We start from the raw sequence: 26,174 nt of genomic DNA on the forward strand, positions 1-26,174 counted from the left end.
AGTCTCTTCCATCGGTAATGTACAATTTGAGTCATAAATTATCATTCCATTAGAATTACAAAGTTTTGAGATTGACAATCGCAAATAATGAATACCCAATCTTCTTCACACCCGGATAAACAAGCGGTCCTGTTTGTGTAGAATAATTTTGGGGTTGGAAGCTTGAAATCTACAGACCGAAAAAGGAAAGCTTGAAATCCATCCGTCACTTGTTGAGATTGACAATGCGGTCCTCTCTTCATTTTCCTTATTTAAATGAAGCTCCCTTGATAACGTCGATAATTGAGTTCCTGCCTCTGTTCTCTCCACGAGATAACAGGGAAATCAATGGCGAGAGGATGGGTCACTACAGCAAGCGCCGGTGTCATCTTCTTGCTGTTATCCTTGGTCGTCGTTTCGCTGATTATTTTTTCCTGCAGCAATGGTTCGTCTGGGTCTCGGCGCAAGAAGAAATCGAGAGGTGGCCATGTCGGCGGCTACGATGGAGGCGCCTACTATGGAGGCGACAGCAATGACTGTGGTGGCAATGATGGGGGCAGCGGCGGCGGTTGCGGCGGAGGCGGCGGTTGCGGCGGAGGGTGTTGAATGTACTTTTAGGCATGAATTATGGGGGAAAAAAGGGTTTTATTTCTATAATTTTCGTGGTATTCAGAGAATTAGGCAGAGTTTGAACAATAAGTCATAGTAGATTTGTGCGAGTTGGAAAAGGAAAGTTGTACTTACTTTTTGTCTATAAGTAATAGATCTATTGTGTAGTCTCTTTGTTGTTTTATGATGATGAACAATATCGAATAATGACCACCGCCCGCGGTGGCCGCGCTGGTTAAGAGCCTAGTACTCCATTCGCAGGGGGAGAGGTTCGAAACTTCGTGGACGCGATGCTTCAATGCATAACGTGCGATTTAACCGCGCTCGGGGGTCAGCGGTGGGGGCCTCCAGTGCCCCAGGGTTTACTCTCCACCGCGAAGCGGCGTGCGGAGGTTCTCTGGGTATCAAAAAAAAAAAAAAACAATATCGAATAATGTTCTTTTTGCTATTTCATGGAATCATTTTTTTTCTAATGTCGGTATTGGTAATTCTCTTGCTATGACCAGCTTGATGCTTAACTCTGTCTGATTTTACCGAGTATGAATTAATTGACAGTAATTTTGCATATAATCCTTCCTTCTAAGGGGATCTTACATAGATCGAAATGTGATTCTCTGTCAAAGATTTCGAAACCGTGCATGATTCCTGCAGTTTGCGTGATGGAGTGGATCCTGCACTGTTATGGATGTAAAAGTCAGTGCCAAAGGTGTTATATGTACTTGTGCGGCTGTCCTCTCTACATCGTTGCAGCAGATTATGAGTAGATCTTCCATATCTCCCGCTTGCATTTTCACAGAACTGTCTACGCTGAGAACTGATGATGATATACGTCTATATAGTAAATCCTCTTGATTGCTCCACCTGGTCTTGGGACTTTTGCACACTAGAACTGCAGATTACCACGACTGACCTCTCTAGGACTGCGTTTATCGACGGTTGATTTTTGTCAGCCTTGAAAGTTTTTGCACTATCCCACGCTCTTACGCAGCTTGTCAGGTTGAAAATATTAGCAGAAGATGAAGCTTTTATGAATGTGTGAAGCTTGGATGTTCCAAATCCTATTTTCGTATGTCTTTCCAGCAAAAATGCTTTCAATTGTACTTGTAAGTCGATTATTATTTTTTTTTTTTTGCCCCAAAGGTTTTAAGTCTAGTTAATTGTGAAAAATTTCAAGTATACCTGCATGAGAATGATATTTTTATAAAGATGAGATTGATATTACTTCATGGCGGCATATATGTCATTTATATTGGAATGCAATTTCTATCAAATAATGGATGTGATAGGTTATAAATATATTTGCCTTTAAATTTGTAGTTTACTAAACAGTAGATAAGATACGAACGATAAAATTTCTCGATTCTTATCTTATCCAGTTTCATCCTGACTAGAAATTCGAATAATCAATCGTAGCCTATAAATACGCATGTCATCTACTTCTAGTGCACGATCCTTTCTAGCTTTGGGCATCAAGATGAAATCGTTCTGGCCCTTTTCTAGTGGCGGCGACAAATCATCTGGCTCTCCCGGCAAAAGCAAACCAGGAGGTGGCGCCAGCTGCGGTGGAGGCAGCAAAGGCATAACCATTGGTTCGGCCTGGGGCCGTCTTGGCGGAAACAAATCTGGCTCTCCCCCCAAAAGCAAACCGGGAGGCGGCAACGACGGCGGCAGGGGTGGCAAAGGCGTTGTCAATGGTTCAGCTATTGCGAATACTCCCTTGTACAGCTCTGTGTATGGAGTTGTAGCTGACGGTGAAGGCGGAGGTGGCGGTGGTGGAGGTAACGATCATCACAGCCACCTCCACCACCAGAAAGGCCATCATGGAGGCGGAGATAGTGGCAGCATCGGCAGTCATGGTGGACACCACGGTGGCGGCGATTTCAGCGTAGGCGGTGGTTTTGATGGAGGTGGACACCATGGACATTAAGGATAAGGTTGACTGAAGGATAGTTTACTTTTTATCTTGTTGGGTCAAAACTGAAGGATAGTTAAAACTAAATAAGATTCTCCGTTATCTTGATCTGTTTAGTTTTCCATGTAAATATTTTTAGGATCTTCTTTATGATAATAATAATTTTTTTTTACTTATCTAACGATTTATTTCTCGTCAGAATTCTTGTTTTATTTTGTTTAATGAGGCTAAATAGGCTTTCTTTTCTCTTCCCCTCTTTCTTTCTTCAGTCTCTTTTCATTGTATTTAACATAATTACGTGGGAAATTTAAATTGGTAAATTTCAGGATCAAAAAGCATAAGTACGTGTTCTGTGCCCACTCCACCATGGTAGATTTGTCCTTTTATGGTATTGAGCAACCATTCTCTACCAAAAATAAATTAAAGATTATGTTGTTGACTTACCATAATTATTTTTATCATAATGGTAATTTTTTTGTTAGGAGTAATCAGTTTCAAGGTGAATAGATTTTAGACCTAGAACATGAGACTAACTGTGGAACCTACCCCATTAGACATGTTGGTCCTGTCTGATTCTAGGACCTATGGGAAAATTGAGCAGATGTTTGTTTTGTTCTCTATATATAATGGAGTACTTCAAAAGAATAATGCTCAAATATTTTATTTTATTTTTGGTGAAAAGTAATCATAATGCTCAAATGTTACTTCATACATTTTTAAAGAATGTTCCACTATATTTTCTGTTCAAGATTAAAGAGTATAGAGCGAGAGTGAGAAACGAGAGAAGAGGCTGCGATCTAAATAATAAGAAAGCAATTGAGTTCGGGTCTCTAAGATAGATTTTAAATTGCTAGTCCCCATGTGAGTAGGTTAGCACTCAGAACCAAGAAACTACCCGCACAATACCGGTTCTGGAAACTTTTGAATCCGAACAGCTTGCGAGTAGATCCTAGACCGATACCCACCCTAGTATTGGTCTAGCAATTATCGACAATTCATTCGGTTGAATGCACCTGGACCTCTGTCACCACCATTAGTTGTCGTTTCTAGGCCTACAGTTTTATGACAACGGAACCTAGAACGAGTTTCGAACCCAATATGGTGATGGCCTTTGACGTCACGACACTGATCTACCCTTCTTTTAATTTTTATTTTTCACTGATCAACTTATTATTCGCTAATGGCTTCCAGTGTCATGCAGCATATGCTGAAAACAATATCAAATTTACACATGGTATGCCTTCTTGCCACGTCAGTAAAATTGGGTCGAGCGGTCTTTCGCAGGACTTAATTCCACCAGATTTTAGGTGTTTGAGATTTAATTACACATAACCAAACGTTTAGGGCTCTTGGTGCAATTTTTCATTTAGAATTTTATGGTCTTTATTTATTATTCTACTACTTGACACTTATCTTTTACATTTTTCCCCCGAAAGAAAACTGCGTAATACTGAATTGAATAAGTTTTTGGATTAAAGTTAACATAAATACGGCACGAGACTACAATGATTTATAGGTAGTTGGGAAAAACATATCATCCAGCCTCATCAGAACGACCAATTCGAACCGCTTTGATGCCGCCGGTTCACCTGGTTCACGAGCCTCCAATCGTCTTCGTCAACTCCACTAATTCCATGACTGTCGTCGCTAAGGTGATCTAATCTCTCTCGCAATGGAGTTCTCATTGGGTGGTCGTACATAATCGTGTTGTTCTTGCTCCTTTTGAGTCGTTTTAGGGTCATTTCAATAAATTGTTTTGTGATAGTGTGGTCTGTGTTAGATTATATTATGATTACCATCTAGGGTTAAGTTAATTGTAATTTACATTTATTGTACTTAAATCAAATTTTAATCTTACCCTACATATACATAGGGGTCTTGTACTCTTCATTTGGTAATGCATAGAATATTATATTTCTCTCTTTCAGTACAAATTTCAAATGTTCAAATGAAATTGGATGAGCCCTTGCCCCTTAGCCACTTCCGTTCGATGTGTTGTCATGCCATTGAAGCCTTTGCCAAATTCTCATGAGGAACATGTAAATGGAGTCCCAAACCCGACCAACTAACTAATGGCACTGCAGTCTAATAAATTTGTCCAATTATACCATTTGGATGCATATTTTCTTTAACAGATTAAATAAATATTTTTACCCTTACTTTAGATGTAAATGTACCTATAGATAATGTTTACATCAGATTGAGTCCTCGCACTACATGCAAAGGTGCTCCCTATACAAACGCAAACATGATTGACAGCGTAATTCCACAATTGAATGCTTGAGTCGTCCCTATCTATGGAGGGATCAATTCTCTAACCAATTACAGTCGTCAACCACGAATAATCCAATGATGGAAAACATAAAAAATATGTTAATATACATAATGCGCTTCTCAAGTCCTGCGTTCTCTTGATGTCAGCCTTGAAAGCTTTTGTACTACCCCGTGCTCTTGCGCAGCTTGTCAGGTTGAAAATATTAGCTGAAAATGAAGTTTTCTTATGATTGTGTGAAACCTAAATGTTCCATGCCTTATTTTCCTATTTTTTCCAGTAAAAATGTTTTCAAGTATACTTGTAAATCAAAAGTTTTTTTTTTTTTTTGCACCAAGGATTTTAAGTCTAATTAATTGTGAAGGTTTTCAAGTATATTTGTGCATCATAATGATATTTTTATGATTGTAACAGCAACATCACTTCATGGGCATATATGTCCATCAAATTGAAATGCAATTTCTAGCCAACAATGGATAGGATAGGATAAGATATAAAAATATCCGATTTTAAATTTGTAGTTTATCAAATATTAGATAAGATATGACAAAATCTCTAAATTTTATTTTATCCTATATAGTTCCATACTGACTAGAAATCCAAAAGATCAAAGCCAGCCTAAATATATATAAATACACATATATTCTGCTTCTCACACACCATTCTTTGTAGCTTTGGGCATCAAGATGAAATCGCTCTTGCGTTTCTTGAGCTGTTTTTCGTGTGGCAGCCATGGCAACGGCAACAAATCTGGCTTGCCCCGCAAAAACAATCCGGAAGGTGGCATCAGCGGCGGTGGCAGGGGCGGCAAAGCCATAACTGACGGTTCATCTTTTGCTAATTCTCTCTTGTACAGCTCTGTGAATGGAATTGTAGCTGACAACGGAGAGGGTGGTGGCGGTGGAGATAACCATCATCACGGCCACCATGGACACCATCACGTGGGTGGAGGTGACCACCATCGTCAAGGCCATAACGGAGGTGTTGGTGGCCACCACCACCACCACCACGGAAGCCATCATGCAGGCGGGTATAGTGGCGGCGGCGGACACCAAGGCATCAGCAGTCATGGCGGACACCATCACGGTGGCGGCGGTTTTAGCGTAAGCAGTGATTTTGGTGGAGGCGAACACCATCATGGGGGCGGCTTTTTTTAGCTAGGCAGTGGTTTTGGTGGAGTCGGACACCGCGGACTGTTAAAATCGAGTTAGATTATCGATTATCTTGATCTGTTTAGTTTTCTATGTAGATATTCTTAGGATCTTTGTGAGAACCATTTATATTTACTGTACTTATCTAAAGATTTATTTGTCGTCATAATTATGGTTCTATTTTTTGTTTCTATGTAGATATTCTTAGCAGATTACCGAGTGCTTTATTATTGTTTGGATGGATTTTTTAACGAATTAAATAAATATTTTGAACCTAAGTTTAGATGTGATTATACCTAAATTGTTAATCTGCCAATTAATTTGACTGAGCCACTTGTAAATTTTCAAAGCACACGGTAATCTACTGCTCAACGTGGGAGTAGTGAAATCATATTTGATCGGTAAGTTACAAAAAAACTTGATGCAATCGTTAGTAAAATAGGAAAGCACCTGGTAATCTGCTTCTTCTGAAAACTAGATTTGAAAACAGTACCATGAATTTTTCATTGATAAGTTACTAATTAAACAAACGCCCTGCTTATAAAATTTTTGGATAATTGGTAATATACTACTCGATATGGGGTGATAAAATCATTATTTCATTTATAAGTCGCAAACTACTTGATGGTAGTATACTACTGGAAACTATGGGCCCGTTTGGTTCGGCTTTTGGGGAATGCATTTGCCAAAATGCAAATACCTTTGGGTGAATGGGGTTTTCCGAAATGCAAATATCGTTTGGTAAAATTTACATTTGTAAAGGACTTTTATTAAATTAAAAAAACAAAAAAAACATTTGTCTCATTTTTTTGAAGTCCGCCACCGGACCGCCGGATCCGGCGGCCGGATGGCGGATCTGCCCGCTGGGTCGCGCGACCTCGGGCGGCCGTCGCCCGGGGTCGCACGACCCCAACGGCCGCCGTCGCTGGGTCGCGCGACCAGCGACGGCCGCCGGGGTCGCGCGACCCGGGCGGCGGCCGCCGGTCGCGCGACCCGGCGACGGCCGCCGGGGTCGCGCGACCCAGCGACGGCCGCCTGGTTCGCGCGACCCAGGCGTCGCCTGAGGTCCGGCGACGGTCGCCGGGGTCGGGGGACCCTTGGCCGGCGGTCGTCGGCCTCCGATCGGCTTCTCTCCGGTGAAGATGAACAGTAGAAGTTGCATTCCGAAAATGCAACTTCCCAATGGACCTCTCCCCCTCCATTCCCCTAAAGCCCCTTCAAGCCCCTTGGAGATGCAATTGCATCTCCCCAAAGTCCCCAAAATGTTGAACCAAACACCACCCGCTTTTGCCCAAACCCCTTTAGAGGCCAAAAGCCCCTTCTAAATGCCGAACCAAACGGGGCCTATATTTAAGGATGGTAAAATTGTTTTTCTGTCGATAAATTACTAACTAAATGCTGGGGCCCCCTTGCAATATTGTAAAACACGTACTATCTAGTATCTGCTTGTGGAAAGAGGTGGTAAAACCCTTGCTAACTCATTGACGAGCGCAGTTGTCACGTCTAAAAGCACTTATTAATCTACTATTGGATGCTATTGGCTGAGAAAAATGTATTATTATTCAAAAGGGTTCTTCGAGAGCATGTTTCATCTATTTGATTTTCTTTTTCAATTTCAAGTTAATTGTGATATTCCAAACCCTTCACGCCATAAAAGGTAGAATCAATTCAGTCATTGAGTGCAAAAACACAGAGCTAATGATAACATATTTCTTTGAGATGGAAAGTTTGAGGTAACTTGCTCATAATGTTAAAGCTAAGTAGAAGGCGTAAAAATTAGACGCAGCTCCTCCATCCCGCATGATGTTTTCCTTGGCATCTCGACAGATCTCAATCTTTTATGGCAACATCATTTCTGTAAAGTCAGTGATCAAGATTTATTGAAACACCAAGAGGAACACCGCAGGGTAGAAGATCACTTCCCTAAAAGGGCATTAATCTTAGCTCCCCATCTACGTAGTGGTGGTTTTACTGGGAATTAGTGGCAGCGGGGGCAACTACAGCAGCAGAGGTTGCCGCGGCTAACTTTGAGATAGAAAATAATTATTATTTAACAGTATTTTTATCAATTCGGGTTCTTATGTTTGTCTAATTAACAGGTTTAGAGACCACATTACAAATTAAATCAAAGTTCATAAACTGTTTGTATTATCTACTCTTAATTCAACAAAGGAAGGTAGATAAGGGAATGCACGATGCACATAATCTCTCAACAAAAAATAATTGCCTTATTTTTTAATGTGAATTATACATTGATGGCGAATGAAGTGGACGCATACCATGCCTTGTGTGGGTGTCTTTGATTTGGTGATGTAATTTGTGTTTAATTAATGTCATATTAGTGAATTCTATATGATAATTTGAACTAGTGTTACTCGTCCAGATTTATCAAAAGTCGAAAGGCAACTTTTTTGCTTTTCCATCAAATTTAAAATATTATGTAAGTTTTGGAAGATTACGGAAAAAAAAAAACATTGATCTTTTTTCGTGTCAAAAATTTTCTATTAAGACCAATGAAAATACTAGCAAATCTTTGATTTCCCATCTTCTTCTTCTTTCTTTTGTTTAGACCTTACATAATCGACGTTAATTGTAAATTAATTTGAACCTAATAAGATAAAATTATTGTATCAAAGAATTATCACATTTTTTCGAGGAAGATACTTATTTTATTTCCTTTATGGTTAAAAGGTTGAGGACGGGGCTAGCGCAAATACTTTATACGGGGATCATCATACATCTCTCACAATTAGTAATGTATAACTTGAGTCATAAAATATCATTCATTAGGATTACAAAGTTTTGAGATTGACAAGCTCTAATTACAAAAAAATTGAATACCCGATCTTCTTCATAACCAAATAAATAAATCATCATGTTTGTGTGGAATGATTGTGTGTGGTTGAATGATTGAAATCCATCACTCACTTCTGTGGTTGCTAATCACCACGTCATTGCATTCGTGGCACGCATGATCCATTAACATGGTGACACGTGTTGAGTGATGTGGAAATTAAAAGAAGAGAAAATAATAACTTTGCAAGCTTCTCAGGCGATGCTCTCTCCTCGTTAAAACTGGTGTTGATGTTTTTTCCGTTCTCAAAAGGAGGGGAAAAGAAAAAGCAGAAAAGAATCTCGTGACAGAAAAATTTCATGAAAATTACTCCAAATGACCACTAATCGGTTTACAACATGTAAACTACGATGATTAATCTTCGGATTCGATAGCATATGGCACTGTTTTGCCTTTCTCATGAACAATTTGTCGATCAAGTCTTGTGCACCGTCAACACAAGTCTCACATTCAAAGCGAAGGCAATTTTTTAATCCAAACTGTGAACAACAATAAAGCACAGTATTGCCTCTTCAAGGTTTCTGGACACAAAATAGAGAAGAATGGGGATGGTTTTGTACCCTCCCTAGACTTGATGGCTAACGGCAACCGGCAAAGGCAAACGACGTTTCGACGGCGGCAAGGAAAAAGGATCCAGAACAGGAATGTTTGCTTTTTTTTTTCCTCAAGCATTTTTCTCTCTTTATGCGCAAAATCAAGGGCAACCAATCATTCCTAAAGTAAGGGCCAACAAATTAAGCACTAAGCAAGAGCAGAGGGCTTTGTGATGCTCAAACTAAACATCTCAATGGACGGAGGCAGCGACTGCATAGGAGGAAGAGGAATAGGAGAGAGGGGGAGTAGGGTGAGCAGGCAACAAAGAAGATGACAGTGCCAGTACGGAGGACAGTGACGACATCGACAGGCAGTTCGACTTCATCCTCTCTTTGGGTGGTTCGGCTAGTGCCACAGCTGCACGGACGCCAACATTTCACATCTGTTTCTCTTCGACGACCCCTTCTTCCGAGGGAAGCTTGTGCCATAGAGCCCTCCGACCCCAATGTCGCCAAGCCTCCGTCGTTTCCTAGTAGTTGAAAGAGAGCATCTGGCGGTAGTCGTGCAGAGGTGGTCGTCGCATTTTGCGAGACAAAGAGGAGAGGAGAGATGGAGGAGGGAGGGGTCCGGATTGAAATTTGAAATAAAGGAGAATAGAGAGAGAGCGAGGGAGAACGATGCAAAATTCTTATTTTCTCTTCTTTTAATTTCCACATCACTCGACACACGTCACCATTTTAATGGATCACGCATGCCGTGCGTGTAGATGACCTGGTGGTTAGTAACCAAATATTTTGAATTGGACTTATATTTATATACCTTTTAGGCATGTATTGAAAAAAAAAAAAAACAAAACAGAAAGAGAGAGAAAGATTTCATTTCAATAAATTGTGATGTAATAGTGTGGTCTGTATTAAATTATATTAAGATTGCTATTTAGGATAAAATCGATTATAATCTAAATTTTTTGTATGCGATAGAGTGGTCTATTAAAGTTATTTTTTTAAATCTAATTTTATTCTCACCGTATGTATGTATGTATGTATGTATGTATGTGTAGTCGTCTTGTAATCTTCACTCGACAATGTACGAAATATTACATTCTAAATGGAATAGGGTGGGCCTTAGCCACTCTTGTTCAACAGCATCTTTCCATGTTTGAATGCTCAAGTCGTCTAATATCTATCGTCGTATTGAAGTCTCCAATCCATCACATTCGTCAATAATACGAATAATCCAATAGTGTATATATACACATACTGGTGCACGATCCTTTCTAGCTTTGGGCATCCAGATGAAGATGGATCTTGCGTTTCTCGAGCCCTACGGTCTCTTGATGGTGTGCGGGATCTTGGCGTCTCTTTCTATAGTCGTAACCATCTGTTTTTCTCGTGGCCGCCATGGCGGCAAAGAATCTGGCTCTCCCCGCAAAAACAAATTGGGAGGTGGTACCCGCGGCGGCACTGCCGGCAAAGGCGTAACCTATGGTTCGGCTATTCCTAATACTCTTTTGCTCAGCTCTATTGTTGGAGATGCAGTATACTGTGGAGACGGAGGAGGCGGTGAAGGTGACCATCATCCGGGCCACCATGGCCACCATCACGTGGATGGAGGTGGCAGTGGAGGTGACCATCATCAAGGCCATCACCACCATCACCACCATCACCACCACCATGACGGAGGCCATCACGGAGGCGGGTATAATGCTGGCAGCGGAGGCGGGTATGATGTCAGCGGCGGACATCACAGTCATGGCGGACACCACCACCACGGCACCGGCGACTTTGATGGAGGTGGTGGTTTTGATGGAGGCGGTGGCGGCGGTGGTTTTGATGGAGGCGGATATTAAGGGATAGGAAGTTGACCGAAGGATAAGGATTGTTAAAACAGAATAAGATTTTCGACTCTAGCTTGATTTGTTTAGTTTTCTATGTAGATATTTTTACGATCTTTGTCATATTTATTTATATTTATTTTGCTTATCTAAAGATTTATTTCTAGTCATAATTCATTTCTTATATTTTTTCAAATGAGGCTAAACAAAATCCTTGTGGACTTTCTTTTCTCTTTCCCTTTCTTTCTTCAGTCTCTTTTCTTTGTACTTAATATAATTACTTGTGAAATTTAAAGTGGTAAATTTCAGGATAGATTGTCAAAAGGCATAAACAGGTCTTTGTGCCCTCTCAACCATGGTAGGTTTGTCCTTTTATAGTACCGAGCAACCATTCTCTACGAAGTAGAACAAAAATAAATTAAAGACTATGTTTTTTGACTTACCATAATTTTTTTATGGTATTGGCAAGTATTGATGGAGAGTAATTGGTCAGACCTAGAATGTGAAATTCACCATGGTACCAACTTTATAGGGATCGGTTTCAAATTTTGGAACCTAAATCCTACATGTTGGTCCTATCCAACTTTAGGATCTAGTAGGGAATTGGATAATTCCTTTATTTTGTTTCATTTTTTTAACCGTGGATTTTATTTATTAATTTATTTAAGATTAGAGACTATAGAGCAGGAGTGAGAAGTGAGAGGCTACAATTTTAGAAAATAAGAAAGCAATATAGTTTGGGATCTATAACAAGTTCAAAACTGCTGGTTCCTAGGTGCATGGGTTCAGCACCCAAAGCTAGAAACCACTTGCATGAAACATATTCAAAAATTTTGAAGCCCGAATCCATTCACAAATAGATCCTAAATTGGTGCTCACCTATAATATTGATCAAGCAATATCGTCAATTCATTTAGTTGATTGCATCTCAACCTCCATCGCCACCGTCAACAAAAATTCTCATTCTTAGGCTTGCAGTTTTACAACAACATAACTTAGGACCTTAGTGCTTGTACATGAGTTTCAAATGCAATATCAAGGTCTTTGGCACGAGGAGTGAGGACTATGGCCAACACTTTTTTTTTTTTTTTTTGATTTTTTGCTTCTTACCAATCAAATTATTACCGACATGGTTTCAAGTATTGCGCCATTTATACTTAAAATGATATTTAAGAAAAACACATGAGATCCCTCCCCGCCACATCAATAAAATTGGGCTAAATGGTGTATCAAAAGGACTTAATTATGCAATATTTAAAGCATTTAAGATTTAATTACATGTAGCCAATGTTTAAAACCGTACACTTTTTAACTAGATTGTTATATCTCTTTTTCGATTAGTCTATTAGTTGACACTTATTTTTAGTTTCTTTTTTCAAGGAAATAAAAACCCCATAATGAATTTTTAAGGAATGAGGAAGGAAACGTCATCATCCAGCGTCATCAGACTCATCACAGCGACCGGTTCGAACCGCTTTCGATGCCACCCCGGTTCATCCGGTTCGGCCCTCGAGCTTTCTTCAGGAGGAATCCCAACCGCGACGATCCGCTTCGCGAGCCGCCCTCCCATCGTCTTCCCCAGCTCCACCACCGGATCCCCACGACCGACCGCCGTCGCCGACGCGATCCGATCTCTCTGTCGCGCCTGCTAATTCCATCCGCTCTGTCGCGCCGATTCCGCCTCTTCGATTTCGCTCGCGCGGATTCGATCGATTTCCCCTCCTTCGCTTCGTCGGGACGGCGTTTCGAGCCTTCCGACTGACGCCGGACGGCGGTGCGGGACTTGCCGGCTGGTCATGGCTCTGGTCGACGTCGCCAAATGCTGCCTCGATTCCCTCAGCGGAGTAAGTCCGATCGATTTCGGTCCCTTGTTTCCTTCGGAAGACGCTTTGCGTGCGGTGTTTATATGCCGGAACCTCGATGGATGAGCTCTTCATTGTCGGTCGTCGCGCCGAATCGTGCTGTTCTTGCTCCTACGGGACGTTTAGGGGTCTTGTCGTTTGGCCATTTCCAGTTTTGGATTGCCAATGAATATCAGTAGTCTTGATTGTTGATTGCTCTGAGAAGAACTCGTGGCGGCCCTTGCATTTGCTCATGTTGGTTGATTGGAGGAGCCGGTGGTGTTGCCGCGATTGATAAATGTGTTAACTTTTGTCGTGCTGTCACGGTGTTAACTAACCTCTTTGATTCTTCCTCTTGGCTTGGTCAGATTTCGGAGCACATAAAAGATGCTACTCTTTACATAGATGGCGGCTGCACTGAAAGCTTCCAGTATCTCGGGGCTTTCCCCTTCCTGCTCAGCCTCGGGGCACGCACTGTTTGTAGCTTGGAGAACATGTCTCCCCTTGACAGGGTAAGAACATCTGGCCTGGGAGTATTAGCAATTTTTCTCCTCTATCTTTCTGCATAAGCTTTGCGAATAATAATTGCCCGAGAATGACTATGACAAGTATGATGGTGAGTCATTTTGCTTGGAGTACAAATAGCAATTTAAATGTTCGTTATGCCATTTCCTACGACTGAAAACTTGGACAGTGACAAGCTGTATGTTTGCAAATGGGAGGATGCCAAAGAAAAAAACGGATAATTCAGTTGCTTGAACCAGCTGGGTGATTGATAAAGATTTCTCCATCTCGTCCTTTTGTTAATGCTCAAATAATAGTTTGATGATCTTGTCTGTACCTTTTCTTATGTAGGTTGCTGATTGGAACTCAAAATTACGCCCAGGGAGGGACATTACAATCATGACATCCCGTCTACTGAGTGATGCTCATCGGTATATCCTACGTTGCCTGAGCTCACATCAACTTGTTCGTCGTTGTACTGTATTTACATGTATCTCAGAGGTGCTTCTTCGGCACTACACTTATACTATTATGCAAGACAGTTGTTTATTTAGCTTATATGTTGACGTATGTTTAGGATGTTTTTTTTTTTGGTAAGAACTTATGTTTAGGATGTTTAACTTTATAAAACCCATAACAACAGCAATATCTACATTCTTTGGTCACATAATGTTTGGCATGCAATTCTACGAACTCCCATCACGTGACCATGTTTGGTGCTTTGTCTTTTTGGTACATCACCTGTTAGGCACTTCTTTATTGCTATAATCTGCTAGTCATTTTACATCATCGTACCTTTTACACATTTTACTTCCACATGATATCAACAATGATTTGTTTTTCTTAATAGGCATCAAGGTTAATCTAGAAGAGAATGTCAAGTAGACAATTTAGGAACCAATATGTTGCAATTGGCAGCTATTGCCTGTTGCCTCTTACTCTGTACTTTTGGCTCCAGTTTATTCTTCACGTTGTGTACTCATTTAGTGGCTTTTGCTTGCAGATAGCCCACTCGACATATCCTGATTCACCTCTAGGACCAGATGCATTCCGTGAATATGAAACTTTGCTTATTCAGGATTTTGAAGAGCTTGTTAAGAAGGCAGAGACAAAAGCCAGGCAGTCAAAAGATGGAAACTCTCCTGAAGATGTTGCATTTGAAGATGAAGGATGGTCACGTTTCACTTCTAGCGAAGAAGACGTGCCTAAGCAGGAGGCTTCTTCAACTGGAAGAGATATGTGTGAAGATAATCTTGCTGGTCATAAAGATGATAAAGGATCTAGACTGGCTGTTTTTGTTCATCACTTCCCATGTATTTTATGTCCACTTTCACCCAGAGCCTTTGTCTTACCTTCTGAGGGGTCTCTGGCTGAAGCATGCTTGCAACACGGACATGAATATTCCATAAGTCAAGGGTTGCCTCCCTTGAGCACGGGTGTCCCTTTGGATGGTGATGACATTCCTCCTGGAGCTATTCTTACAGCGCATTTTATTTACCATTTGGCCGCTAAGGTAGAGGCATTATAATTCTGCAACATCTATCTAAGTGTCCATGTGAAAGCAGAAACCGTTAGGAATTGATAAACCTCTTTTGTGGCACTCAAGTTGAGAAGATAACAGTATGTGCTCTGTCAATTGTTATAAACTGCAATTTTTACTTCAGTCAGGTAACTGGAAAAAAATATAGAATTGAACATTTGAGTTGGGATTTGAGTTTTTGTTTCTTGAATGTTGAGAGAGTTTGTCAGTACCTTAGTGAAAGCCAAATATCACCTTGCGTTCTCAAGAATGAAAGGCAGAGGTTCTTGCTTTTCTATTTTATCTACTTGAGAAAAGGAATCTTGTTTCACTTGCTTAGCTTTGCATCAAAATCTCAATCTCTCTCATGTTTTATATTTTTTTTGTTAAATTTTAATTTAATTATAAGAAGCACATCAGAATGAGATCTATGACTCGATGCACAAGAAAAATAATTATGTAGATTGCCTTCAGGATTGCTGGTCACAGTTGTCCACTCTTAAGTAGTCCCATTATGTATGAAAGCCATTCATTAAGTGAAAGATTAGCATGATCAATCTAGTGTGGTAAGTTAATATGACTGATTTCTTTGTTTGAGTTGCAGATGGACTTGAAAATGGAAATCTTTTCCCTTGGTGATCTGTCGAAGTCAGTTGGGAAAGTATTGACTGATATGTCAAGTCTTTACGATGTCGGCCGCCGTAAGACATCTGCTGGACTACTGCTTGTTGACCGCACCCTTGATCTTCTTACTCCCTGTAGTCACGGTGATTCACTTGTTGATCGAATATTTTCATCCTTGCCACGTAGAGAAAGATTGGTGCCTGGTGTAAACATGAAAGGTTTGCAGTCTCAAATCAAACAAGGCACTGGCAACCTACAACGTGCTCCTCTTGATGCTCAGATAAGACTTGCAGAGATCCTAAATGAAGATGGAAAAGTAGAGAACATTCCGCTTCTGAATAGGACTAGTGCTTTTCTAAGTGGGTGGAGTTCTGGTGGTCTGACTTCTCAAATGAGTAGTTCAGTTATGCTGAATTCCGGTGATTACCATAAGGAGTCCATTGGTCTGTCGTTTGACCCACTTAATGGCTCATTGGTTTCCATTGAAACTTTCCGCGGTACACCATTTTTAGAGGCATTACTGGACAGAAGAACTAAAGATGGCACTACATTAATAAAGAAATGGCTCCAAGAATCTCTACGTCGGGAAAATATCAGTGTTAATGTTAAAATTCGGCCTGGTTATGCTACAAAGTCAGAATTGCTTCCTATGATAAAGGCACTCAGCCAGAGTGACTCGTCATTAATTCGGAACAAGGGGCTGATCCAGTTAGCTGCAGCTACAGTAGCTGCCCTTGATGAACAACATTCTGCTGGATGGGATGCGTTCATAAGTGCAGAAAGAATGCTGAGTGTGAGTGCTGGGGACACCAGCCAGAGTCTGGCTGCTCAAATTGGAGATCTTATCAATAAGAGTGTTTTAGTGGGATCTCTTAGAGGAAAGAATGGGCAAACTGGGACATCCAGTGGGCTTCTTTCTTTTCGTGATGCTTTGCTCCTTACTGTAGTGGGTTACATATTGGCTGGTGAGAATTTTCCAACGTCTGGATCTAGTGGCCCATTTTCTTGGCAAGAGGAGCATTCATTGAAAGAAGCTCTTGTTGAGGCAATTATTGAAAACCCTAGCATTGCTGAACTGAAGTTTCTTGATGGTTTAAAGGAAGAACTTGATGCCAATAGGAAAGCGAGTCAGTCAGACCAAAGTAAAGAGACGTCTGCTAAGGAACCGTCAACAGATGATTTTGATGATGATCAGTGGGATAGCTGGGGGGATGAAGATGTTGATAACAAAGACCATGCGTACAGCGACATGCAACTGAAGTTGGAACTGCATGATAGAGTTGATAACCTTTTCAAGTTCCTTCATAAGCTATCCAGCTCAAAAAGCAAAAAGAATATACTGGGAGAAGGAATGTCCACATTGGACAGTAGCTTCGATAGCGATTCTAACTTGAACAAAGGCTTACTATACAAGCTTTTGACAAGGTTACTGAACAAGTCTGACATACCTGGCTTGGAGTATCATTCCTCTACAGTTGGGCGGCTTTTCAAAAGTGGGTTTGGGAGATTTGGCCTCGGACAGGTTAGCTCCATTTCCTCTCGTCATCATTTTCCCTCCTGTATTTAATATGCTTACTCCAGTTTTCCAACCAATGCAGGCAAAGCCAAGCCTATCAGATCAAAACGTGATTATGGTATTTGTCATTGGGGGCATCAATGGTTTGGAGGTGCGTCTCCTTCCCCCTTTCTTGGCTTTCAGTACTTGCACCCGTCAGTCTGTAATGAAGTGTTGCAAAATGCTCTTTGATGAAGAAGTGTGTGCAATTTACCTCTCGATTCACCACAAAATGAGAGCAAAGTTACCACAAGAAGTGTTTTCCATAATCAAACCATAGACCCGATCATGGGGTTCACGGGCCATGGGCTTGAAGGGCATTTTTGTGCGGGTCGGGCTTGGGCAAGGCTATACTAGTTATAAAGCCTGGCCTGGAAATTTTGTAAATGGACTTTTTTCTTATGTATAGGCCTAGGCAACAAATTAGGCTCGACCTAGGAGCCTGGCCCGAGCCTTCCCATTGCTCACCAACATTTAAGCCCTCCGTGCACACCCTGAGACACTGTAGAGATGTGCTAGGTTGTATTGCTATGTAGACTAACAACAAAGAAATGACTACCACTTTATCTCTCTCTCTCGCAGGTCCGAGAAGTCCAGGAGGCTGCATCTGAAAGTGGCAGGCCTGATTTGCAATTGATCCTAGGTGGAACAACTCTTCTAACACCTGATGACATGGTCGATCTACTATTGGGACCGTCCAGTTACTCATGATTCTCGCATCAATTTTCGATAGGCTAATCCATTTAGGCAAGTAATATGTAAATCCATTCTGCTGCCCTGTTCGATTAACGGGCTGTTCGAACCATACGAGGCTGAATTTCCCGAGAGAGATTTTAAACGGCACTTGGACAGTGAAGATTTTTTAGGAGATTTGGTAATTCATACCATGTTGATCTAGATGTGAATTTACAATTTTCTCGTCTCACATATGTGAACCGAGATTGTGTTCTCTCTTTCTCTCTCTCTCTCTCAAGTGAAATTGTTGGAGAACAGTTTCATTACCTGAGTGAAATTGGCATGGAGGGCAAGCTCGTCCGGATATAGTCAATCCGAGTTTAGTCATAGTATGCTGCTACTCAAGTTCTGATCGGTTTAACGCTCAATTTCGTTTGTAGCTCTGGTTCTGTAGCTCCTTGAGTTTTGGTTTATTGTGCTACTGAGTAATCAATGTTCTTTCTGGACGGAGTTTGTGTTCCCTAGGTTGACCAAATCATGGTCGTATGATGTGTGGAACACCGGAAGGAGTTCCGACCGCGCAATGAATTTGCATTTCCAATTTCGCACCTGTTTTTTAAGTTATTAACTGAGACTTTTACTTTCGAAGTTTCACTGACGAATGGAGGTCCGAAACACTGGTAAAGTGATTAAACAAATTTTATAATTTTATAATTTTGAATACCTTACTTTTTTCTCCATACAGCAATCAATTCTTTGAAATTGATAACATTCTAGGCATGTTTAAAGAACTTTAACAATGTATATATTTACTCAACAACGACTCAAAAAATCCAGACCCGGAAAGGAGAAGAGCGGGCGTGGGACTCTGGAAAAGGCGGGCCAGTCGGGTGTCTTCTTTAGTTCAAGCAACGATGTAGAAGAAGAATGAAACGAAGTAAGGCCTGGAACGGGGAAAATGGTCGAGTCGATGGGAAGAACGCAAAATAAAATCTGGATCTGGCCGAAAAAGTAAAAAAGTGCTAGGATAGCTAAGGAGGTAAACAATGCAAGCATAAATTGCTTTTTATTTTTGAAATACCATGTTTCGAAAACAGTATGAAGACCTAATGGATTACGATGGAAATTTGACAGAAACTGTACAAAGTACCGAGAGAGGCCGGTGGTCTCTGCTGGTTGCTTTCGATTGATCAATGGGGTAATGGTGATTGCACTCGAATTTTTTCTTTTTTTGTCATCAATTTATATATATACATATATTTGTATATGCACATGCACGAGATATTTAGAAATTAAATCCCGAACTTATTACTTTTGATATCTTCTTGAATTTTTTATCAACATCTTTATCAACAGGCGTGTACATTGGTAAAAACCGAACTCATTGACAAAGGTTATTATCTATTAATGCAATTTCCATTTGAAAGGAAAATAATAATAATAATTAGGGACTAAATTTTCTTTTTAGCCAACACATACGAAAAAAAAAAAAAGAAAAATAAAAAGAACAGAAAAACACTAGAAATGGAGAAATCATCTTCTCCGACGAAAACAAAAACCCCTGTCCGATTTCTGCTAAAACCCTTGGCCTCGTCTGCAACTGACTCCCGAGTGAATCGCATGTCCGCCGTCGCGACGTAGCCCATGGCCTCCCTGAAGCTCCTCCTCTCCCAAGCTCGCCGCCATTGCCTCTCCACCCCGGCCTCCTCCTCCCCTCTCCACCGCCTCCCCAAGTACTTCTCCTCCTCCTCCTCCTCTCCTTCCCCGTCGTCGGAATCGCAACCCCCTCCGAACGACGGCGGCGGCGCTGATCCCGAACTGCCGAGGCAGCGACGGCCGCCCCAGCCCGTCCCCATCCAACCTGTCTCCTACGCCGCCAAGCCCAAGGAAGCCCCGCCCCCTTCTCCCGAGACTCCAGCCCAACACGATGCTCGGCCCCCGCCGCCCCGCCGCCGCCCCCGCCGGGCGAGGCGCCGATCCGGGAGCCTCGGGCTCGTTGGACTCGAGAGGACGCCCGTTACATGAAGGACGCGCCCTCGATATCCCCCGTTTCGTACGCCATGCGCGTGGCGCCGCTTCCGGAGGATAGGGCATCGGCGGACGCGGCGGTCGAGGGGGCGGAGGGGGAGAAGAGGAGAGAGGGGACGGAGTTCGAGAGGAGGCGGGCTGAGGCAGGGAATCAAGCGGCCATGATGAGGAGGAGGAGGTTGTCGCGGGTTTTGGAGGAGGAGGAGCAGGCGATGGTGCCGTTCCCGATGATAATTAAGGCTGAGAAGAACGAGAGCAAGGCTGTTTATGATTTGGCCGAGGCGATCCAGCTTATCAAGGTTAGTTTTGATTGATGCTGTTCTTGATAAATTGGGAATGTCCTCTGTTGGAGTAAAAGAAAGTTTCCTTTGTAGAGGCCCTATGCAAGTGCAGTAGTTGTGGAAATCTCCTCCATTTGATAGGAATGAATATGTCACTTTGGGCATGTTTTGGAAATATAGAACTGCTTAAGAGGTTTGACTTGCAACTACACATGTTTCCATATCAAATTGACATAGGAAGGGTTAACGTTTGTCAGTGTTGGAATCCTTCTTGCCTTTTTCTACTCATCCTGTGCTGCACTTTGAGAGGAAATGTTAGTTTTGTGGGGAGATGATCCCTCTATATAGTTTAAGACTTCTAATGTTAAGTTCTCCGTTTGTTTGCCCTTTTGCCACCAATACCCTGGTTTCTTCGTTTCTTATTCAAAACCCTCCTGTTAGTGCATTGGTGCACATCTTCTTAATTATCAATAAAAAACTTTACTTGGAGAGGTTTTGCCAAATCTTCAAAAGTGTGAACTTAGGGGGTGGTCTCTTGAAGAACTAGCATATCAAGGCATATATACGAAGGGGGTAATGGTTGAACAGAACTGGTTTAATACCAGTTATGATGGTTTATTTACTTATATGAATCAGTGTTCATATTTTGTTTTGCATCAGTACCTTCTGCTAGGCCGGAAATTGATCTTTATTTGTAGAAAATGTGGGACAGATCTTTGACATTTGTCCTTTATGGCCAAGCTGACAGTAATATTATCTTTTGCATGGTGGCTTGTTCCTAATGCATAATTGCCAAAGTTCCGGTTTGATATGACAGAGGTCCTTAGAGTTTTTCTATTCTGAGAGTTAAAACGTTATTTGTCTTGTGACTTGTTTTTAAGTAAAATTAACTGTTAATTGTGAGTGTTTGCACTTTTTCAGGCTAATGCACGGGCAAAATTTGATGAAACCATTGAAGCCCATGTAAGGTTGGGCATTGAGAAAAAGCGAAGTGACTTGGTAATTCACAACCCGCTCTGATCGTGTGCTGTCTTTATCTCATTCTTTCTATGTCATCATACGTATTAGTGTAGATGGACTGACAATGCCCTGTACTTTTAAGTTATCTGGTTATAGGTGAGAACATCTTTGGGGATATGATGCTGTACCTTTGGCATTTCATTTTACCGAGTGGCATTGTCGCATACTAGCACACATACTGAAGATTGCATCGGTTTTTGGGTCAACTGCCAATATCCTTTTGTACTAATAGAATAATCAATCATCTAGATCGTTATTAGGGTACCAGTTGTATAAGTCTGTATTAGGTATATGCCTCTACATGTTAGACTTGTCTGAGGAAACTTTTTGGTCTGTTCTGGCCTTTATCTGATCCTTGTTGTACAGCAGCAAAATTTTTATGTCACATCACCTTTTATTTAGTTTCTGATTATCCGAAATTGTGGTACAGATAGTTCGTGGTAGCTTGGTTTTACCTCATGGCAGTGGGATGAAGGTACTAGCTACTTCCATTCTTCATTAGGATTTAGTCTTATCAGCTTTACATAGTTTGCTCATCTGATGGTTATGATTCTATTCAGGTTTCCAAGATAGCTTTCCTGGGTGAGGGGGCAGATGCTGATGAAGCTAGAGCAGCTGGTGCAGATATAGTTGGTGGTCTTGAACTTGTTGAGAAGATTGCTAATAGTAATGGACTAATCTTGTTATCCTGGTTGTTGGTTAATTGTCAGCATATTTACTCAGCAAACTAAGAAAATTATTGCTGCTGCATAATACTCTGAAACTTTGAGATAGATGATCAGAAGTTGAATAGATGGTACTTTCAGTGTAAAGCTTACATTTTTCTCCTAGTGGTCTATATTTCTCCTGTGTATGTTTACATTTTAAAAAGAACCCCATGATCCTTCTTCACTGTACATCAAATGTTCCACCTAACAATAGAGTACTTTTCTGTCATTCTATGCCTCTATTCCTAAATTACCAGTGGACATTAGTTTTGCTTTTATTATGTTTAACATGTTTTCCTTTGGTTTGTCATAGGTGGCGGCAAGTTTAATGTACAAAAGTGTTTCACAACTCCGGGATTTATGCCTAAAGTCCTAAAGGTTATCTAATTTAACTCTACAGTGAAGTTGTGGTTTTTACATTATTGCTCTAACCGGAGGTGTGAATTGAGCTCTTGCAGATAGCGAAGATTCTAAAACCTCTGGGTTTGCTGCCAAATGCCAAAGTGAGTGTTCTTGAACTTCAATTTTATTGACAGGTCTCTGAACTGAATTATCCTGATTATTAATTATTTATATGTGTAATAGCAAGGTACATTGGTTAGTGATGTTGCCCAAGCTGTGAGAGAGGCAAAGCAGAGTAACGTTGATTTTAAAATGGACAAAACATCGATTGTGCATGTCGGACTTGGGAAGGTATCCACCATCATGTTCCTTTAGCATGACATAGACCCTTTGTTTTATTCATTTGACTATCATCTTGTGATTGCTATATTTCTTGTAGATGAGCTTGTCAGAGAATGATTTACGTGAGAATATAGGCGCTTTTGTGAATGCACTTTTGCGTGCAAAACCTGCAGGGCTGAAGAAAAGTAAGTGATCTTTATTGAAGATTGACATACTGTTGTTTGTTGCCTCTGTGAAAAGTCCAATGTACATCCAATATAAAGTTAATCTCAGACATGACATCGGGTGTTTTATTAATTATTTAAAGTGTAGCTCTGAGACTTGAAATAAAGGAGAGAATTGAAATATTTTGCTCTCATCCCTGCCTTATGTTACCTTTCTCCTGTCTAAAAATTTTGTCATGATTTATGATTTTCTATCATGTATATGCATCTGAATTTACCTAAGTTTATTGAAAAAGAGAGAATAAATGAGCATTGCATATCCAATCATTTGAAGTGCAAAGAAATCACTGGAAGTTGACATTTTTTTATATTGTGATTCCCAAAACTGATGTGGCAAAAGTTTCTAGTTGCTCCAAGAGCACCAAATGGCCATCCACCCACAAAATCATGGAGGATAGTGTTGTTGAAAGATTGAAGAAACATTTTTTTTTCTAAAAAAGCATGCTCCGGTATTGGCTGAGTGGATGGCCACTTGATGCTCTTGAAGCACCTAAGAATCTCTCTTGTAGGGGGGTGGTCTTTGGGGGGATAGAGTGCATCATTCAGTAGTTGACAGTATGTCTTTTTTTTCACAAATATGTTGGAAGATCAGAGAGAGAAGAATACTTTTTCAAATTTTTTTCGTTTTTATGTCAAGCCATATTGAAAATGCCTAGAGAATGACACAAGTGCATGTGCAATGTGATGCAATTGTTTCAATAGAATGTGATTCATATAATTTTTGGAGCTACAGAACTACAAAATAAGGTGTATTGTCCTTTAATTTTTCTTCTTTGGATAGTTTGATTTGTGATAGATACCAAGAAAAAGGTGAGTGCTTTACTTTAATTTCAATCGATTGCATGTGAATTCTTTCACCTATTACAAGGCATAGACTTTAAAAGTTGTGCATTTAGTTCACTATAAAGACAATCTTCAGATTATTCTGTTAAATTGAAAATGAGCCACTGAGACTGGTCTGGAGTTCTTTCGAAGAATAGCTGGAGAACTGCCTGTTTGAATGCCATTTATGTTGAGTTTAGATGGTTTCATTTTACTCGTTTCCTCAACTTACATTATGACTTTTGTTTTTCCACTAAATCTAAAAGCATATCTTGAGTGATCTTGCTTCTTCTGTTGGTACACTGAAGTCCTGATTCCCTGGATGTGGGAGGAGCAAGTTTGCTCCTGTGATTAGAGGACCACCTCTATGTTTCTCACATTGTGGCTATCTTAGATATAGAAATTAGCTCAACATGTCTGTCTCCTTGTGTTAATAAAAATTTTTGCTGCAATTATACTCTGTCCACCCATGGTCTTATCTATTAAGATCTCTGATGTATCATTTTAAATTATTTTTGCAGCTTCCAAGTATGCAGGTTATGTGAACTCTTTCCATATATGCAGCACGGTATGTTTGTAAGCAGTTCTATAGGTTGATTTTAGCATCTCTGTCAGCTTTCATTCATCGTGCGACTGAATGTTTTTAGATCGCTTGATGGCATTTTTTTATGCCTATAGCTAATGGATCTTCCATATATGCTACTAAAAGCCTGCTCTTTTTGCCAATCTACCTCAGTAAAAATCTGTCCATTGACTACACATTGGTTGAGTGGTTCTAGGGTAGATAGTTTTTAAAGATCTGCCAGCTATCCCTAGTACAAAATCCAATATTCTGTAGGTCTACTGTTATGGTGTGCTTAAACTAATATAAACAAATTCTCTGATAGAGATTATGTGAAACTCTATAACTGGAGGATGCGTTATTATTCACAAATTATATTCAGTAGTCCATCAATGACCAAAATCTCTCTCTTGCCTAGGTCTGTCTTGTTTTGTTTACTAATTGTTTGAAGAAGCATTGAAACCTTCCCACTTCCTCCTCCTCCTCCTCCAAGAATGATATTATGATAAAAGATCTCACAATCTGTGCTTTTTCCCTTTCGTTTGTTGTCTACAATGACAGTTTAAAAGGGAGAATTATATGTTTAATTATCCATAAACGATATTAACTCTGGTTGATTTTGAAAGATTTGTCATCTACCGGGATGGTTGACATTAATGGTTTTAATCTTTTCGCTGGTTAACTTTGTTGTCATGCACAGCTTAAATTACTAAGGTGCATCTATAACCACTGATGTTCTAAACCAGATTAATATGGTATTTCTCTGTTCACATGCAGATGGGACCTGGATTCTCTGTTTCAATACAGTCACTATCAAAAGCTGCAGATCACTATAACAAAGTTAGTCTGAGCTGATGTTGCCTGTCGCGAACTCCTCAAATCACAATTTCTTATGATGAAGTGCTGGGGCTACCACAAGATTCATTGAGCTTAGGTTATTTTGGTTGCGCTTCCTCTCTCTGTTATTTCCTGAGAGATGGTTATAAAGGCATTTCCCTCCAGCAAAAATTTTCACGGCACTATGATAGAACGGTTACATGAGATGGGTATCTTGTTCGTGTAGACATGTTGCTCTTGCAGTTTATCTATTGGATTTAGCGATAAGCATTTGGCATTGGAGATTGATCAATTAACCGGACGATGCTCTTTGATTGAGAAGTACAAAATAATAACCCCTCCAGCTGTGGCAGATGCATGTGAGCAGAAGGTTGTACGGGCAACATATAGAGTGTTCTTTACTTTCCTCTTTCTATTTTATTAATCATTTTGTGCCTGTTGTGAGTTCCCAAGTCGATTTGCAGTATGCAGCAGCCTTGATCTCTTGTATTGATTCTTCTGCTCATGCAAACGTTATGTGTTGATCTCTTTTTTTCAGCATCCTTGTGAAAGGACCAAATTGGGGAGTGCCTCTAAGTTCGAGTCACAAAATAAAGTTCTTTTGTTTTTTTGTTTTTTTTTTTTTTGGGCCAAAGAGGCACAAAATAGAGCATGTAGCTTTCGATACATGGAGTTTTTGCCTCATGTACAATCAATGCCTTGATAATCAAACATTTCTCATTAAATTCGCTTGACATGTGAGTTGAAGGTATAACGATTCCATTTCGTTCCTTTACTGTTGAGCTGTGCGTGATTTGTAATTATGATCCAAGCTATGTCAAATCCTGGAGTGCTTTTTGAGTATCGGAAGCCACTGGCCTCGGCGTTTTGGGGGGTCAATCAATCTCATGTGCCGTAACGTTGGCGACTTTAGCTTTTGTCTTGCACCCTGTGAAAAATACTGGAATGTGCGGGGGGTTTGTACGCCAGGAAGCATAGCTGAATTGGTCAGTTAACAAGGATTTTCGTCGGCAGCTTGATCTTTGAACCCCAAATGGAGTAAAGATTGGATTCTGCATTCGTGATGACGAGCATTTGTTCACCGAGTTGCTTACTGCTGATTTAGCAAAAGTAAAGAGAAAAGAATGTCGGTTCTTCCGTTTGAGA

General features: G+C 40.6%; 3 protein-coding genes across 3 annotated transcripts; all 3 read left to right on the forward strand.

Annotated features, from left to right (window-relative positions):
• The first annotated feature begins 421 nt into the window (after positions 1-421).
• LOC120289773 (glycine-rich protein DOT1-like) lies at positions 422-2,515 on the forward strand. The gene is made up of 2 exons (XM_039305112.1): positions 422-587; positions 2,049-2,515. Exons 1-2 carry the CDS (start codon positions 422-424, stop codon positions 2,513-2,515), a joined length of 633 nt encoding a protein of 210 aa, XP_039161046.1.
• A 10,173-nt stretch (positions 2,516-12,688) lies between these two features.
• Positions 12,689-18,229, forward strand: LOC104425005 (sec1 family domain-containing protein MIP3). The gene is made up of 7 exons (XM_010037567.3): positions 12,689-12,989; positions 13,355-13,498; positions 13,842-13,991; positions 14,494-15,003; positions 15,614-17,155; positions 17,232-17,300; positions 17,771-18,229. The coding sequence occupies exons 1-7, from the start codon at positions 12,942-12,944 to the stop codon at positions 17,897-17,899; spliced, it is 2,592 nt and encodes an 863-aa protein (XP_010035869.2). The 5' UTR covers positions 12,689-12,941; the 3' UTR covers positions 17,900-18,229.
• Positions 18,230-19,392: 1,163 nt separating this feature from the next.
• On the forward strand, positions 19,393-25,753 carry LOC104425006 (50S ribosomal protein L1). The gene is made up of 11 exons (XM_039305711.1): positions 19,393-19,780; positions 19,834-20,190; positions 21,094-21,171; positions 21,623-21,667; positions 21,753-21,858; positions 22,213-22,277; positions 22,358-22,402; positions 22,485-22,592; positions 22,681-22,768; positions 24,151-24,197; positions 24,969-25,753. The coding sequence occupies exons 1-11, from the start codon at positions 19,508-19,510 to the stop codon at positions 25,044-25,046; spliced, it is 1,290 nt and encodes a 429-aa protein (XP_039161645.1). The 5' UTR covers positions 19,393-19,507; the 3' UTR covers positions 25,047-25,753.
• The last annotated feature ends 421 nt before the right edge of the window (positions 25,754-26,174 follow it).

The sequence above is a fragment of the Eucalyptus grandis genome, chromosome 11 (assembly GCF_016545825.1).
Source record: "Eucalyptus grandis isolate ANBG69807.140 chromosome 11, ASM1654582v1, whole genome shotgun sequence".
NCBI classification, from domain to species: Eukaryota; Viridiplantae; Streptophyta; class Magnoliopsida; order Myrtales; family Myrtaceae; genus Eucalyptus; species Eucalyptus grandis.

Excerpts from the sequence above, each read along its gene's own strand:
- LOC120289773 (XM_039305112.1), top strand. The coding sequence starts at position 422 with ATGGTTCGTCTGGGTCTCGGCGCAAGAAGAAATCGAGAGGTGGCCATG. Across the intron at positions 588-2,048 it reads TGCGGCGGAGGGTGTTGAAT|CTTTGGGCATCAAGATGAAA; the intron begins GTACTTTTAGGC and ends GATCCTTTCTAG.
- LOC104425005 (XM_010037567.3), top strand. The coding sequence starts at position 12,942 with ATGGCTCTGGTCGACGTCGCCAAATGCTGCCTCGATTCCCTCAGCGGA. Across the intron at positions 17,156-17,231 it reads GGAGATTTGGCCTCGGACAG|GCAAAGCCAAGCCTATCAGA; the intron begins GTTAGCTCCATT and ends CAACCAATGCAG. Across the intron at positions 17,301-17,770 it reads GGGGCATCAATGGTTTGGAG|GTCCGAGAAGTCCAGGAGGC; the intron begins GTGCGTCTCCTT and ends TCTCTCTCGCAG.
- LOC104425006 (XM_039305711.1), top strand. The coding sequence starts at position 19,508 with ATGGCCTCCCTGAAGCTCCTCCTCTCCCAAGCTCGCCGCCATTGCCTC. Across the intron at positions 21,859-22,212 it reads TGTTGAGAAGATTGCTAATA|GTGGCGGCAAGTTTAATGTA; the intron begins GTAATGGACTAA and ends GGTTTGTCATAG. Across the intron at positions 24,198-24,968 it reads CTTTCCATATATGCAGCACG|ATGGGACCTGGATTCTCTGT; the intron begins GTATGTTTGTAA and ends GTTCACATGCAG.